Here is a 17511-nt window from a genome sequence, read left to right as displayed (position 1 = left end):
ACAGCAAAGAGGCAGGGTCAAGGCAGCCTGCTTGATGGGGTGACCATCTGTGGGGCCATACAGAAAGCTGAAGGTTGCCCCAATGACCCCAGCTAGTGACAGAGCTAAGAGTTTGGAGCTGACAAGCTCAGCTTCCAGCTTTCTATTTCCTGATCTGTGTGATGTCTTCTCTGGACCTACCTATCATCCCATCGGTAAAACAGCACAGCAAGGCCTGTTGTTGTTTGTCAAGGCCAGGATAGGGTGATACATGCAAAGGGTCTACCACGCATAGACAGGGCCCAGGTACACAGGAGGTGCTCAATAATGGCCTTGTGCTGGTTGCCATGCTTGCTCTTCATACCCCACTCGCTAAGAAAAGGCCAAGGTGACTTTACATCTTTAAATGAAAGCCAGAGGGAGGCTGGCTGCCTGTTCCAGGAGCCTACCCACTCCGCACACAGCCTGCTCGGTCTGGTTTCACGGGCCTGGTTTTCCACACAGCTGGAGGGGCCGGCTAGCCAAGCCAAGGGTGGATGGCGCAACTGGAGGAACTCTCCAGCCAACAGTGGTAACTGCCCTCCTCAGCCCCCCATGCCTGCCTTTTAAGGCCATGAAGTGCCATCCATGGGGGAGACATGACCCAAATAAGGCACCAGCCTGGCTGCTTGGACATGGGCTGTGGGCTGAGGCAGGGAGTGAGAGGCACCGGCAATCCAAACCAGACGGGTCTTTCTGGCCAGCCCCCAGCAGGGAGGCTGCCTGGCCCTGCTCCGGGTCCCAGTGTGCTCATGGATTTTTGCTCAGGCTGGGCGACTTACCTAAGATTTCCAGAGGCCTGCAACTTGCTCAGGTACAGGATATAGAAATGGGGGTTTGCAGCCCTGGATAGAGGCAAGGATGGGGGGGGATGCCTATAGAGGGGACATTCCACTGTGGAGCAGGATTTGTGCCCAGTGGGTTCCATGGTCCAGCACAGCTCCACAAGAGGTGGCTACTGCAGCTAACTTGTGTTCAGTGAGTGCACCCACGCATGCACCCACGCATACACGCAGACACATACACACACACATACACATGCTGATTTTGCACAACCCAAGCATCCCCCACATATGTCTTGTTTTGTTTTTGCCACTGTGAACGGGGACTATACAGTTCTAACAGACGGGGACACGGTGCCCTCCCCTGGTCCTAGGAACAGCCCTATGGATGGGCGAATAGAATCCTTCCTGTTTTCCTCCTGGGGAAACCGAGGCAGAGGAATGAAGTGCCTCACCTCCCAAATGTCACGATTACAGGTGTGTACCACCACGTCTAGCTTTATTTCTTAATTTTAGAGGAGGCTCTCCCTATGTAGCCCAGGCTGGCCTCAGACTTTTAATCCTCCTGCCTCAGCCTCCTTAGCGTTAGGATTAGCAGTGCGTACCACCATAGCTAGCCTCTTTTTCCTTTTTTCCCCACAGCACTTTCTATGTGTGCGTGCTATTGAAGATGTACTGATTATAGCAGTTCCCAGACGACTGGCACTTGTCTGTCCCTTGACTTCAGCTCCTGTCACACCAGGACAAGGACCTTAGCTATCTTGTACTTGCCAAGAAAAGTCTTGCAGGCACCTTGATAAAACTTCAGTTGTGAGCACACTCACACACAGGCCAGAAAGCCATTCACTCCCCGGAAGAGCACGAGCTGGCCAAACCATGCAGGTGACAGACACAGCAGCCCTGAGGTTCAGCACACAGATGCTCCTGTGGCACACAGGGTGTCCCCGAGTTACTGACTTGTGGCTGGAAGTCATTTTCCAAAGAATTTGGTTTGGGATATTTAGCCAAGAGCCATTAAGAACTAGAAAAAATGGCCAACAGGGCCGAGGGGGAGGGGCCCAGTTAGCAAAGTGCTCGCTGTGCAGAGTTCAAGCCTTAGCACCCGTGTAAAAGCTGTCTGTGGTATACATGCCTATAATCCCTGTGCTGGAGATGTGGAGACAGGAGGGGGGACCCGAGGCTTACGGCAGCCCAGCCTAGCTGATTGCCGAGCTCCAGGGCCAGTGGGAGGCCCTGTCTCAAAAGAAAAGTAGGGAGAGCGAGGGAGACATCTAATATCAAGCTCCAGCCTCCAGAAGTACACACCTGTGCTTGCCCACACATGTGTACACATACATATCTACACACGTGTCACACATACCCATGCATACACACATACACACATACATTATACACACATGTGAAAACTCACATATGCACATACACATTTCATACATGCATGTACACACATGTGTACATATATACACATACCTGGAGCAGCAGTACCCACAAAATAGCTTAACATGATTGTGAATTTCAATTAGAAAGGAAGGTTTAGTTGGATATGGTGGTGCAACACCTGCACGTCCAGCATTTCAGAGGGTGAGGCAGGAAACCAGGAGTTTGAGGCCAGCCTGGTCTGAGAAGGCTCAGTGGCTGAAAGTGCCCATTGTTCTTTTAGAGGACTCCAGTGTGGTCCCCAGCATCATCCACATTGTTTGGCTCACAACCCCTATAACTGCAGCTCCACTGGATACCTGCATTAACATATGCACGAGCACACGTGCACGCATGCACACACACAGAGAGAGAGAGAGAGAGAGAGAGAGAGAGAGAGAGAGAGAGAGAGAGATTATAAAAGGGGCTGTAGAGATGGCTCAGTGGCTAAGAGCACTATTCCCCGTCCCCACCTCCCCAGACAAGGTTTCTCTGTGTAGCCCTGGCTGTCCTAGAACTCTCTCTGTAGACCAAGCTGGCCTGGAACTCTGAGATCTGCCTGCCCCGCCCCCTGGGTGCGGGGGGTTAAAGGTGTGCACCATCACTGCCTGGCTTAAGAGCACTTGTTCTTACAGTGGCCCTAGGTTCAGTTCCCAGCACCCACATGATGGCTCACAACTGTCTGTAACTCCGGTTCCAGAGGATCTGATGCACACACACACACATACAAGCAGAACACTCGTAAAAGTAAGTAAATCTAAAAGAAAAAAAATTAAGTGTAGGGCTGGAGAGTGGTCAGCTCAGTGTTGGACGGCTGGCCCAGCACAGGCAAGGCCCTGAGTCCCATCCCTAGCAGCAAAGCAGAGAAGAAAGAAAAGGCAAGTTTAAGGAAACAACAAAACTCAGAGAGGACCAAAGATACTGAGCTTACATTCAGAGTTCACAGAAACCAGCCAAACCTCCCAAGCTCTGATAAACATACAAGAACACTTCTGGAGCCGTGCCCTGCTGTAAGAGGGCCCATTAGTGTACACAGCTTAGTACAGATGCTGTGGGTAGGGATGGCCTGCTATGGCTAAGACATTCCATCCCTCCCCTTGGTGTTTGGCCAGAGACCCTAAAGCAGGCTCATAGTTGAGGCCTCCCTGCCCTGAAATCCTCCTCTAACACCATATTCTATCCCAGGAGACCATGAACCAGGGATCACACTGACTCTGGGGCACCTCCACTACATCAAGGTCCCCAACCATCTACCTGTGTACATCGCAGGCCCTAATTCCTACAGCTACGACTCCTATGTCACCTCCTCTGGAAGTCCTCCTAGTCAGCCCAGGTCTCCCGCCAGGGCCGAAGCCCTGCTGAAGTGCTCATTGCTCAGTGTGCTGGCCCCTTTAAGGCTGGTGGTGTACTCTGCAGTTTCTAGCCCTGTGCCCCACTCCTGTAGCAAGCAATCTTCCACATGCCAGGGCACAGAAGAATGGAGACCCAGAGAGGAGGGTTCTGCCCCGTTTATACAGTAGGACGGGTAGACTGGGTTAGACCCTGCCCTGAACTGAGACTGAGTATGGAAGAAGTTTGGGGGTCTCTGGGCTCCCTCAACGCTGTGACCTTTCTGGCCAAAGAGCAGAGCCACTGGGGGAGGCTTCCTTGGTCACATCGGACCATCCGGGCTCACCTGGGTCAGTGACCACACAGATCGCATGGCTACAGCCTTTCTAGCTGGGTCATGTCTCCTGTGTGAATTTACTTTGCAAATGTAAATATTTGTCCATGACCAGCCGGTGGCTTAAGCCAGGGCTTAGGTCAGAGCTGGGGCTCTCAGCTCTAAGACCCCTCCAGCCTAACCAGGGGGCCTCTGAGAAGACTTGCTATGCGCCTGGCCTGTTCAGGGTAGGCAAGTTTCCTTTAGTTTTTACACACTCACTTTCTGCCAGATCCGTTCTGGGCAGTGGAGCTAAAGGAGCCAACACCGGCAGAGTGGGGCGAGCTCAGTCAGCCTCTCCTAGGAGCACCAAGGGGACGAGACAGCCACTGTAAAAGCCCCAGAGCACAGGCAGGAGGCTGGTATGAGTGTCAGGTACAGGGTGTGTGTGGTATGAAGCTGGGTGTTCTGGGAAGGTAGAAGGACAGTACCCAGGGGGAGCGGCAGGAAGGGAAGGGGATGGTTGAGTCTACCAGATGGAATGGGAGTGATGTGTGGTGGTCAGAGGTGGGGTGGCTCAATATTTAGCCCTCAGGACTCAGCCTATAAGGCAAAGCACAGGTTTGGCTCTGTACCTGGCACCTGGCTGGCACAAGACAGACCATGCGTGGGATGTGCCCAGCCCTGGAAAGTGGAGAGGGAAGCTGAGGGGCCCTGGAAGGGCATGGCCACGACCTGCCTCACTTCTGCTCCGAGGCTTTGGGGCTGGGATAGCTAAGTGAATGTCCATCTCTGGTTTCCCACCACAGAGAACAAAGGTTGTGGGGGTCCCAGAAAGGGAAGAGAAAGACATAGTGGAAGACAGTGAACCAATGAAGGGAGGCAGAGGCTCCACATCCCCAAAGGAGCCATGAACAGAGGAGGGTGAGCCCCAGCTTCTCCAATTTTCCGTCTGGAGGTGCTCACAGTACCCCTCCTGTCTGAGCGTGCTCCCTTGGATGTCTCCAGCTGTGCTACCTGCCGCAGAGCGCAAACCCCACTCCAGAGGCAGTTTAACCCACTTTGAGTGGCTTTCCCCTGTCTGATCCTCACTGTGATGACACAGAGGACAGTGGCGGCTTCCCTGTCCCCTTATCACTGTCGTTGTAGGAAGGACTGGGGCAGGATGCCACTGGAGAGAACCCGCCTACACTACTTACATGCCCACAGCCTCCGAGGGCCTAAGCTTTATCATCTGGACTATGGGACTGGTGCACAGCAGGACTGCAGGCAGCCCTTTGGCAGAGTGATGTGGTGAGGAGGAGTATGGGGCAGATTGCAGCAGCCCCACCTTCTCACAGATTCAGGCGCTGGTCCAAGGGATGTGACTGATACGCTCTTCCTCCAGCCAGGGCCCTGGCACTGGGCCAACTCTCTGCCTGCCCTGCCTGTGTAGCATGTTTTGACCTTGGATCTTTCTCATCCATTGTTTCCACAAGTAGGTGGCCAGGTATGCCTGGGCCAAGTCATTTTTAGCTATACTGCTTCCTCTCAAAGCCTGGAAGGACCATAGGATAGGTGAGTCTCAACTCTGGCTCTCTTATGCCCAGGCTGGTCTCTTCCCGTCTCTGAGCCTCACAGTGTCATCTGTAATAGGGACCTTCACTGGTAGTCACAAACAGTGACTGAGATTGTCCTCATTCTCTGTCCCCATTCCTAATATACAGAAAGCAGTCCAGCCCACCAGCAGTACAGTCACCGGCTGGGCGAGCGTCTGGCTGAGGGGCCAGGTCCAGCGTGGAATCCTCACCCAGCACAGGCGAGACTTATCTGGAGTATGTAAAAGGTGCCAGGCACAACTGTCCACTTTCTTTTTGTGAATCTGGAATGGCAGTGCTTGCCTTCCTCTGTGGCTGTTCCAGTCCCTGCTGCTGCTGGTGATGCAGCTCTGGAGCCCAGGGTCATGTCACAGTCATGGGACGGCCATAGAACAGCCGACATCAGGGGAAGCAGCTGGGAGAGGGTGGCCTAAATCCAGCTGTGGGAGGAAGGGCAGAGGCCAGGCTGGGCTGGAAATGTCCCCATGCCTCCCAACCCCTACTCCCAGAACAGTTTCCCAGAATATTTGGGCTGGACACCTACACTCCTTAGCTCCAGCCTTGTAGGTGGGAACAGCCCCCCTGTCCCATCTACCACCATGCAGCCTGGCACACAGCCTAATTTCAAGTCCAGGGAAGTGGACTCCATTCTCAGACTCAACAACCTCACAGGTGAGGGCCCTGAGGTTCAGATGGAGAGCCCAGACTGCTGTAAGTGCACCTGACAGCCTGGCGCCCTTTACTAAATACTCACACACACCCTGGTTTGGTTTGGTTTTGAGATAGGGTCTCACTGTGTAGCTCTGGCTGTTCTGGAACTCATTATGTAGACCAAGCTGGCCTTGAGCCCACAAAAATCTGCCTGCCTCTGTCTCTGAAATGCTGGTATTAAAGGTGTGCACCACCATGCCCTGCCCTGCTACCCACTACACACACAGAGACACACAGACACAGATACACACATGTACACTGTAGATAGGCACACTGCTTAGATGGCTGTCCTGCAGGCCAGGGCTCTTGTGTAACGCTTGAGGAGTTCTGAGCTAAGGGTTCACAGCTGGTGGATGGTGAAGCTGGCCTGGCTCAGAAGCTCTGAGTACCCTGTCCTCAGGCTGAGACCTGAAGGCCCCACAGAGGGAGTGGTAGACCCTGAGAGTGGCTGGCACACAGCTTCCTGCAGCTGCCCACACATGTCCTCTAGCCTCCCTCACCTGCTCGCCAAGATCCCAGGTATAAAAGTAGCTACTGCCTGATAAAGCCTCACCTGAGCTCCCACACCCTGGGATTTGCCCACAGTACCCCTGTGGTCTCCCTGGCAGCTGCCCCTAGCAGCCAGCTTTCCTTTCTACCCTTGGGACACCTACCTTCTCTTCTATTGGTGGGGAGGACACTGGTCCAGGCTTCTAGCTGCCCACATTGACTGCATGGTTCCCCTGCAGGGTGTTTGATCTAGGGCATGGCCGCTCTGTTCCTCTCCAGCTCCACTGGAGACCCCTGTCTCAGACCTGTGCAATCCTCTCCTAACTTGTTTTTCTGTCAGTTTGGGCCCAGTGTTATCCCTATCTTCAGCTGCATGTTAGCGATGGAACACAGAGCTTTGTATGCGCTAGGCAAGGACTCTATTGATGAGCCCTACCCCATTCGAAGTGGACTATGGGCCTTTAACTCCACCTCTCTGCCCTCAGTTTCTCCATCGTGAGTTGGCAGGAGGTGGGGCTTCACTCAGCTCCTTGCTCCCCTGATGCAGAGCCCCGCTTATGTGTCCCAGTTTATGGAATCGGGACATATCTGTGTGCTGTGGGGCCTTCTCTAAAGCCAGGTTCTCAGGCTGATTCCGGGCCACTTTATTCCCAGTAGGGCCACCCCTGGGTGTGAAGCACCCGACCCTTTCACCCCTGCTGCCATGGGCTCAACCAGGCAGTGAAGCAGCCCAGAGCCCAGCAGCACAAGAGACAGGAAGGCCCAGAGAGAGCTGCAGGCTCCGGTGCTGAGCCACCCCCCAAATAACACGCAGATGGGGAATGTGTGAAAGGGGACCCCAGGATGGGACGTGGATGAATGTATCCCAAAGACTCAAGATAACAGAACCAGGCACACAGGGTTTGAGGTCCAACTCTGTCATCTGCTCTGGGTGCTCATTAACTTGTCTCTTCTGATGCAGGGTATGATGCACTGACCCCCTCTTCCTACCAGGCTCAGATAGCTCTTGGCCTCCAGATGCCGTGGGCTTTGCTACCCTCTGGGAGCATCTGGATGGATTTCTCCAGTGCAGAGCCTGAGTGTTCAACATCCCACAGGCTGAAAGCTGAAACTCTGGCCCTCGGGGTGGCACTGTCGGTGTTCCCTTTAAGAGGTGGGGCCGATGGGCTGGGGATGTGGCTGAGTTGTTCGAATGTTTGCCCAAAGTGCATAAAGCACCTAGCATGGTAGCACACACCTATAACCCCAGCGCTGACAGATGGAGAAAAGAGGGACAGAAGTTTGAGGTTATCCTTGGCTACACAGAAAGTACAAGACTAACCTGGGCTACAAGAAACTGTTTTTCTACATTAGTCATGTGATGTGCTCCTGCCATGATGTGCCTCCTCCTCAGGCCTGAAGCCCAAAGACCAAAATGTGAACCAGAATAAACCCTTTTGCTCTGTAAATGCATTGCCAGAAGTGTTCTGTCACAGTGATGGGAAGCTGGCTAACACAAGTTGGAAACAAACAAACAAACAACCCAGCACGGGGTGGCAGGACTTCAAAGGAGGTGGCACAACAGATATGAGAATCTCCTGGGTCCTGAAGAGGCAGCGGTCACTAAGGGGCCCGATGGCATGGGAGGCACTTCACAATCTGTCCCAGGCCCCAGGTCCCAGGTCCTACCTTCCTCACAGGTCACCCCTGAATGTCCAGGGCAGCACCTCCATTCTCGGGCCGTCACTGTCTTGTACGTCACTTTGTACAAGGGTCTCACCACAGTTCTGTAGCTGAAAGAAAGGCCAGGTACCCTTGCTCAGACAGGGTCTGCCACTACCATTCCCGCCGCAGGAAAGGTGCCACCCCCGAGACAAATCCAGCTTTCCAGATCCTCTTCCACCTCCATTCTTGGGTTTCAGTCTTTACTAACCACCATGACCATGAGGGTCTGGATTTCCGCTGCTGGCTGGGCTAGCCTGCCCTAACTGTGCTGCTCAGAGCTCTGAAGTTTCCTCCTTACACAATGCTGCCTTTGTCCCACCCATCTGAGGCCCCCAGCCTTCTCGGGCACCCTATGCAATCACCCAGGCCTTCACCCGTGTTGGGCCCCAACCTGCAGAGTCAGTGTTCTGTCCCCACTATAATTCTGCTCACCTGTTCCCAGGGCAGCCCATGGGCCATGGGCAGTTCTGTAGCACTCGCTGGAGGTAGGTACCATTCTGCACATGGCAGGAGACAGTCCGGGTCACCACGTAGGAGCACCAGTTCCTGAGACAAACCCACAGAAGGGAAGCTCAAGGGGCAGGTCCAGGACACTAAGAGGATGGGGTGGAGGGGACCATGTGTTTTCCCGAGCCCCTAGTCTCCAGTCAGAGATACCACTGGGCTCTCTGTGTCTTTTAGGTGAAGGCTTTACAGAGCCTGCAGTTTGTGGGTGAACTCAATGGCCCTAACTGCATCCTGGGGGCTCCCAGGAGGCCTTAGAGAGCAAGCTGAAGGAACAGGGTGGGTGGGGCAGGGTCTAGTCACTGGGGCTCTGCCTCCTCTGTGTCTGCTCGCCAACCTTGAGCTCCTGCTCCGCCAGCTGAACCAGTTGAAGCATACCATTTCAAAGTTACAGAATCTTCACTTCTTTCTTAGGAGAAACATTTTCAGTCAGGGATTAAGAGGCAAGCTGTGGGGTCCCCTGGAGCTGGACGGGCAGCTACCCACAGAGACCACTGTAGCCTCCCTCAGTCTTCCCCATGTGTGAAGTGGCCCTTACGTCAGGGTGCAAGAACGTAAATAAAGGAACAGCAGAAGGCCAGGTACAGCTCTGGTGCAGCAAGTGTCCCAAGGCAGGCTGTTGTGGGTGTCTGAGAAGGACAATGAATGCTCTCTCTGCCCCAGAGGTGACAGTTTGACAAGGATCGTTTATCCTATGGCCATGCACACCTATCTACGCATGTGCGGAAACGGAGAGCTTGCTTGTCTCTGTCTCTGTTTATTTTGGTGGTTGTTTATTTAAGACAGAATCTCTGCCGGGCAGTGGAGGCGCACGCCTTTAATCCCAGCACTTGGGAGGCAGAGGCAGGTGGGTTTCTGAGTTCGAGGCCGGTCTGGTCTACAGAGTGAGTTCCAGGACAGCCAGGGCTATACAGAGAAACCCTTGTCTCGAAAAACCAAAAAAAAAAAAAAACCAAAAAAACAAAAAAACCAAACAAACAAAAACAAAACAAAACAAAACAAAAAAACCCAAAAAACCAAAAACCCCCCAAAAAACAAAAAACAAGGACAGAATCTCTTTAAGTATTCCAGGCTAGTCCCAATGATCCTCCTGCCTCTGCTTCCTAACTCTGGGACCACAGGCGTGCACCATTTCACAAGCTCTCGTTCTTTCTGTAAGCTTCTGGCTGTGTGTGTCAGCTGGTTCTCAGGTTAGCCCATGGAGGCCTAGCCTTCTGCCGTGACCTTATAGCTGCTCTCAGCACTGGGCCAATCGTCACCTTTCCCTGGGTCAGGAAGTGCTCCTGCCAAGCCCTGCTGCCCTTTCCGTCAGCTTCCCTCCCCCTGGACATTTCCTCCACTTGGCTGGTTCTATCAAGGCCAGAGAGATGAGGGGAACTCCCTTACACACTGAGGCTGGCTCTCCTGGGGTGGTAGAGGTAGGGCAGCTGGGTGGGGGTAGGGGCTGCTGGACTGGTGCAGGGTGGGGGACAGGGACATTCCAGGTGTTCAGCAGCCCTCAGCCCTGAGGTCAGGAGCCCAGGGTAATTTGCTGGGGCACAGGAAGGAGGAGATGGTGTCAGGTGGCCTTTCCCAGCCTCGGCTGTCTTCCCCAGCAGAGGCTCTTTGTGGCCTTGAGCTCAAGGTCAGCAGGTTCCCAGGCTGGGACCTTCACAGAACCACGGACCATGTCTCAACCAACTCAGGGAGGAGATGGAGCCAAAGGCCAAGCCTGGGCTCAACTCGGGCTCTGTGCCTCAACCTGATGACATGCTGTCTTCTCTTCCAGGGGCCTCAGTTTCCTCTCTAAAATGGAGGGACATCTTTCTGGCTTAGTAGAGAACCATCTAAACATCCCTAGCATGTAGTAAGTGCCCAGTGTGTGCAATCTGGCATTCAGACGGGTCGGTCATCTGTGCTGTCCCAGAGAGGCGACATCAGGATCAGTGAGGCAGGGCCTGACCTTTCTCACATCCACAGAGGGGGACACGGGAAAGGCACAAACCAGCTGCCTAATTCTGCAAGGTAAGGAGAGTAGGGGATGGGTGAATAAGCACAGCAGGTCCCAAGGGTGCAAAGGAGGACCATGGCTCCATCCACGGCAGTCCCTAGCCACGCTCATGCCACTAGCTGTGTCTGCACTCTGAAGGCTGAGTCTCTTGGCCTAGCCCAGGAGTCTCACTCCCACCTCAGAAAAATAAAAAAGAATGGCAAACGGCTGAGCTGTAAATGCCTGAGGATCAAAGTTGAATCCCTGGAACCTGCATAAGGGTGGAAAGAAAACCAGCTTCCCAGAGTTACCTCCACACTAGTGTGACCCGTACCACCAGCACACCCACACCCCACACACACCAACACACACACCGACACACACACACCAACACACCGACACACACACACCGACACACCAACACACACACCAACACACCGACACACCAACACACACACACCAACACACCAACACACACACACCGACACACCAACACACACACCAACACACCGACACACCGACACACACACACCAACACACACACACACCGACACACACACACCAACACACCGACACACACACACCAACACACCGACACACACACACCGACACACCAACACACACACCAACACACCGACACACACACACCGACACACACACACCGACACACTGACACACACACACCAACACACCAACACACACACAAGGTATCTATATATCTATTTTTACATCTACATCTATATATCTATATAGATATATAGATATATAGAGAGTTGTTTTTTTGAGACAAGGTCTCTTTATGTGGTCTGGTCTTAGCTGCCCTGGGACTCAATATGTAGAACAGGCTGACCTCAAATTTGCAGAGGTCAACCTGCCTCCTCCTCCAGTGCGCCAGAATTAAGGGTGTGAATACCCAAACCCAAACACACACAATAATTTTAGAGATTTTAAAAACAAAGCAAAACAAAAACACCAAGTCCCCACCATGTAGAGACTCAGATCCCTGGAGCTGGCCTGCAGGCTGCTGGGTTGTATCCAGCAGGTAGGAGCATAAGCAAGTGTGTAAAACCTAACATCCAGTTCAGGGTTCCAGGGACTCCCAACTCAGGCTGGTTCAGGACTCCTGAGTGAAGGAAGGGAGGGAGGATCACCTGCGCAGTGCTCAGAAGCCTGAGGCTCAGGGACCCTTGGGAACCAGATGAGCATTGTCTGTGGTGTGCAAGCTCACACATACAGCTTGGGGGTGTCTGTGGGCACGCACAGGTGGAAGCACTTTCGAGGGCATGTGTACCTACAAAGGCTTGGAAATGTGTGGGCAAGGGCATGCACAGACCCACAAAGCACACAGACTTGTATACAAAGATCAAAGCCCACACAAGACTACATGTTCCTGCAGAAAAGCCTGCCCACCATGCAAACGTATCTCACACGCATGCACACACACACACACACACACACACACACACACACACACACTGTGGATAGACAGAGGTCATGTCCTGTGCGTGTTTCTACACAAGCGCACAGTGCTGTATATCTCGCCAAGCACACACATGTGCTCATACACAAACTGGCAGAGGCAGGTGCAGCAGGGCTCGCATGCATTAGAGTCTGTGCACATTCATCCATGCGTCACATGCATGTGACCATCCCCTCCCGAAGCTGTGGACCAGGCGAGGGATAGTGTGCCCTTTTCCCTAGAGGGGGACTTTTCCCCTTCCTTAATTAATGGTCTTAGGCTGTTCTTTGGTATTTGCTACATGGTGAACTCTGTAATCCCTGAGAAGGGCATTTGGAGCCAGTAGCTGGCCAGACATTTTATAGAGGAAGGGACACTTAGACCAGGTGGAGTTCAAGGTTAGCACCTGGTGGTCAAGCTCACAGGCCACAGCATAAGTGTAAGGCCCCCTCTTGCTGATATTTCAGGAATATCAGGAGAGTTTTCTTGTTGTTGTTGTTGTTTTTACATTTATATATGTGCACATGTGTGTGCATATATGTATATGTATTTGCATGTGCATTTGTGTGTTTGCTATGTATATATATTTATTTGTATGCATGTATGTATATGCATCTGTGTGTGTGCATGTTACATGCATGTGTGTGCGCACACATATGCACAGGCCTAAATGTGTATGGAAGTCAGAAGCCAACTTGTGGAAGTCAGTTTGTTCCTTCTAAGGTGGGTCCTGGGAATTGAACTCAGGCCATCAGGCTTGGTAGCAAGCACCTTTACCTGCTGAGCCATCTCAATGGTCCATGCAATCAGCTTTTTTTGCAAAGCATTTATCATGTGTGGTCACCCTGGCCATGGAATTCAGTCCACTCTGGCTCCGCATTGTCCCCAAGTCCCGCTGCTTCAGTCCTTCACTCTGCTCACACCTCTTGAGCGTTCATGTGGCCAAGCTGCCCCTCTCCCCCTTTGATCTTTAGAATCTATTTACAGAGCTCCACCCCCTCACTCTGGCAAGTCCTATGCATCCTTTGGGTCTTAACCTCAAGGTCCACACAGGCACAGCAGCTCTGAGCCATATTCTCTCCCACAAGTGCGGGGAAGAGAGCTTAAGCAGGGACCAGGTCCGTACAGAAGTCAACCCAGGCCTGCTCAGGGGTGTTTATTAATTGACTGCGTGACTGAACACAGTAGGCTGGCAGAAGAGTGAAGACCCAGGGCTTTCAGAGAGACAGCCCACCATCCTGAGGACTTCCTTCCCTGGGGTGTGGTCAGTGATAAGGTGCCTGAGAGCCAGGCAAGGCTGAGCTGGGAGGTAGGGCCTGGGCAGGGCTGGAAGGAGACAATACAACCCTTCCTGCCTCCACCCCACCTTGACCCACTCAGCACCCCCAGAGCCTTCAGAGGCCACCAAAGGGGAAAAAACAGGCCAGACCAGCTCAGCCTGGCACCAGCCACCCTCTCTAGTGGACCTACACACTGCCCTCCACTCCCCACAGCGAGGGGCCCAGGGGACTTTGTCTCCACAGGGCCCAGGGCTGCGATCCGGAACAGAGATAGGAGCTAATTGCAGAAGGCAGCCAAGCAGGCCAGGGGCCAAGGGCCGTTATGAAAAGAAGAGCAAAGAACTGAGGCTGAGGTGGGGGTGGGGTAACAAGAGCCAGAACCCGAGCCACATCCTGAACCCCACCGGATGCACCTCCAGTCCCGGGACAGTTTCTTGCTGTGCCCATCTGCAAATGGAGGGAGCAGACTGGCTTTCATGCACAGTGCTCTCAGCAAGCCTTCCCCCTACTGTCCATTCGTCCTGCCCTGGGGTGCCACAGTCAGCTATGGCAGACAACAGCCCAGCTGGAGGGGGCCAGGGCCTTCCCTTGGGGCCCAGGGCACTAGCGTCATATCTTCACAAGGTTCCATGAGCTTAACATATTGGGAAACTGAGGGTCTGAGAGGAGGCACCTACCTGGGTTAGCCATGTGGGCGTAGAACTGGGATATGTGAATGCTGGAACCATTCAGAGAAGTAGGACTGAGGCGGGGAGGGGTGTCACAGGGCCAGAAAGTCATCCTACTATGGGATGCGGACTGGCAGCAGCCAAGTGTTCCAAGGTGGCTCTGCAGAGCCCCTGGGCATCCTAGTTGTAGGGGCTCAAAGTCTCACCACATTCCTGGGGTTGGGGGTGGCCCCTTGGATGCCTTCCCGGGCCTCCCCCTCCTCAGCACAAAGCCTCTTTTCTGCCTTCAGTCCCTCAGCTGCCAAGGGGTGCCCGGGGCGCCTGGCTGGGAGTGGAGGGAGGGTTGACAAGGCGCAACATCCTCATACTGTCTCCAAGATACTGGGACAGGGCCATGAGGGGAGGTCTCGGCAGCCAAGGTCCACAGGTAACTCCGGTTTTAGGTCCCTACCCTACTTCAAGATGGTAACCAGTGGGGCCCTAATGTGGGTGGCCTGTGCTGGTCTTCGCTCTCAGAACAAACCTTCAGACACAGGATAAGCAAAAGGGGAAACTGAGGTTCACAGCCATCAGTCTCTGTGTCTGTAAAATGGGTATGAGCGGGCTGCTGCAAGAGCTTTGTGACAAGACTATACAGAGGAACAGACTGGGTGAAGCCCAGACACCTGCCCACAGGCAGAGTCCCCACACAGGAAGCCGGGGACACGGAATACAACTCGGAAGTGGTGGCCTTGGGCCGGCTGGAGGGCAGTGTCTCACCCATCACCCCAAGTCTGACCCCAGGAAGCCCCAAGTCCTCATCCCTCTTATGTGGGGGCTTACTCTATGAAGTGGGACAGATAATTCCCCACTCTGAGACTTTGTTTCTTTCTCTATAAAACAGACAGCAGAAGAGAAGCAAGCCTCGATGGCAGCTGGGAAGGTTCTAGAAGCAATGGATGCAGGAAAAGTGCCAGCCCACACCAGCTGTGGTTGGCACACTGTAGGGGTGCTGTGGCATCTGCCACACGGCTGTTCCCATCTCAGACAGCTAACTGCCTGACCTCTGCTGCCTCAGCCACTTCTACCCCTGAGCTTGCTCTACCCCTGCTCTACCCCATCACCTGCTTTTGCTAGCTCCCGGGGGGGGGGGGGGGGCTCGGGGGGGGGGAGGTTGCTGGCCTCTGACCACAAGAAAGGGAAACTTCTAAAAAGAAAGAAGTGAGGCCACAGGGGGTGGGGCCCTCACGGGCCTTTGAATGGGCTGAAAGGCCTAAGAGGCCTGGTTAGTCCACATTGTCTGTCCTGGAGACAGGGGCAGGGGCTACAGGCAGAGCAGGGGCCAGGGCAGGTTCAAACTCTGCCATCGAGTCCAGAAAGGGAGAGCTGAATCCCAGGTCTTCCATGAATACCCACCACGAGCACATTAGTCTCAGTTTGCCCCTCTATTGAGTGGGGACAAGTTTCCCTACATCCTCCAGTCTTGAAGGCACTGTCTAGAAAAAGCCCCACAGGACCCGATCCTGGGAAACACTCCACAAAGGCCGGCAGAGAGTCATAGGCTTTTGGAAGGTCCAACCAAATGCCAGGTCCCAGGGGGCCTCTGACACTGACCCACTGTGCAGTCTCCACCCCAGTCCTTCCTCCGAGCGAAATAAATAACTGGGATATTAAAAAAAAAAAAAAAAAGACAGTAGCAGGGGAAAAGGGAGAGGAATCCTGAAGGGCTGGCTAAGGGGTGACCCTGGCATTTTACATGTACATGAAGGGGAGGGGGGCTTGGGCGAGACCCACAGAAGTCCTGGGAAGCTCTGTTGCATTGCCATGGGTCCACCTTCTGGGGCCTCCGGGATCTCAGTAGGGGAGGCCGTCTGTTCTTTCATACAGAAGTAGGTGAGCCGGCTATCCTGAGCACAGCGTGCCAAACCCCTGCTCCCACTGCTTATGGTGTAGAAATGAGCGATGGAGCCCCTGCAACAGTCTCGGACTGCCTCCGATGTCCCGGGATTGCAAGGAGCTGGGGTCGGGTCTCTGTCCCAGTCCTAGGTTTGCACGGAGCTGGGGTCGGGTCTCTGTCCCAGACCCCGAAGTTGCACAGAGCTGCGGTCGGGTCTCTGTCCCAGTCGCGGGATTGTACGGAGCTGGGGTCGGGTCCCTGTCCCAGTCTCGGGGTTGCACGGAGCTGGGGTCCGCTTCCCTCACCCCAGTGCTGGGATTGCACAGAGCTAGGGGAGACTTACCTGCGACCGGAGAACCGGGCGCCCGGGACGCTCCACGCGGCGCCGCCTCCCGGGAACAGGAGCCCGAGGCAGAGCAGCGTCCAGGCCCGCGGGCCGCCCATGCTGTCGTCCCTGCCGCAGCCGCGGGCGCGCAGAGCCGGTTCCGGGCGGAGCAGGGCGGGGGCGCTCGGCTTCGCCCGCCCCTCGCCCCCCGCCCCCCGCCCCGCGCCAACCCGGAAGCCGTCCGCGCCCCCGCCAGGACGCCCTCCAGGTGCCCACCTGAGCCGCAGACTGGGAAACTGAGGCCCTGGCCGCCCCCGCCCCCTCGTCCCCGCAATGCTGCCAGGACCCGAACCCATCACTCCAGAGCGATCGCCTCTGGACGCACATCTTTGACATCTTTGCGGAACTGGGTTCCCGAAACACACAGGATCTTCCCATCGACCTAACACAGGCTTCCTGCGGGAGCTGTGCCATTGTCCCAGGCATCTCACCCCATACATCCTGCCCTGACTAAAGCTTTCATCACTCCGTGCTGGGCTGGCTAGGTCGCCCATGTTACGGAGGAGAAACCCGAGGCTCAGGTGCTCCCTGGGCGTCCCCTAAGTGCAGTGACCCTTATACCTATTTTACAGGGAGACACTAAGGCCCAGAGCACTCTGACAGACCCACAATCCCCTCATCTCAGTGTTGGGGTCTAAGCACAAGTGTAGACAGCATTTTGGCATAGGCCTCAATTTCCCATTCCCTAAGGTAAGGACTGGCTGAGAGCAGAGGGCCTGGGTGGGACTCAGGCACATTCCATGGGGCATAGCAGGTGCGAGGAGTTCGCCTGTGCTGACATGATAGACTATTTGTGTGCATGGATAATGTTGTATGCATGCACGGCGCTGTATACATGTATGTGCTGGATCTGCATGTACACGATGTGTTTGTGAGCATGGACAGTATTTGCTTATGTACGCCATATTTGAATGAACAATGTATGTGTTTGTGTGGTGGGCATGTGTATGCATGTATGTCTGTGTACACGTGAGATGCTTGTATGCATGCATATCATGTTTGTGTACATGTGTGCATGTTATGTATGTGTG

At 54.2% G+C, this 17511-nt stretch overlaps 1 protein-coding gene across 4 annotated transcripts in view; it reads right to left on the bottom strand.

Moving 5' to 3' along the window:
• Positions 1-16539, bottom strand: part of Emid1 (EMI domain containing 1) — a 46854-nt gene extending 30315 nt beyond the window's left edge. For all 4 annotated transcript variants that reach the window (XM_021177367.2, XM_085829129.1, XM_029483064.1 and 1 more), the window contains exons 1-3: positions 16439-16539; positions 8772-8885; positions 8304-8407 (exon numbers count right to left, since the gene is read on the bottom strand). In XM_021177367.2, coding sequence (XP_021033026.1) covers positions 8304-8407; positions 8772-8885; positions 16439-16539 — 319 coding nt within the window. The remainder of the gene's footprint in view (positions 1-8303; positions 8408-8771; positions 8886-16438) is intronic.
• Positions 16540-17511: the final 972 nt, after the last annotated feature.

The sequence above is a fragment of the Mus caroli genome, unplaced genomic scaffold (genome assembly GCF_978045245.1).
Source record: "Mus caroli unplaced genomic scaffold, Mus_caroli_1 scaffold_13, whole genome shotgun sequence".
Lineage (NCBI taxonomy): Eukaryota > Metazoa > Chordata > Mammalia > Rodentia > Muridae > Mus > Mus caroli.
The sequence above is the reverse complement of the archived record's forward strand: the minus strand, read 5'-3'. Positions and strand labels throughout refer to the sequence as shown.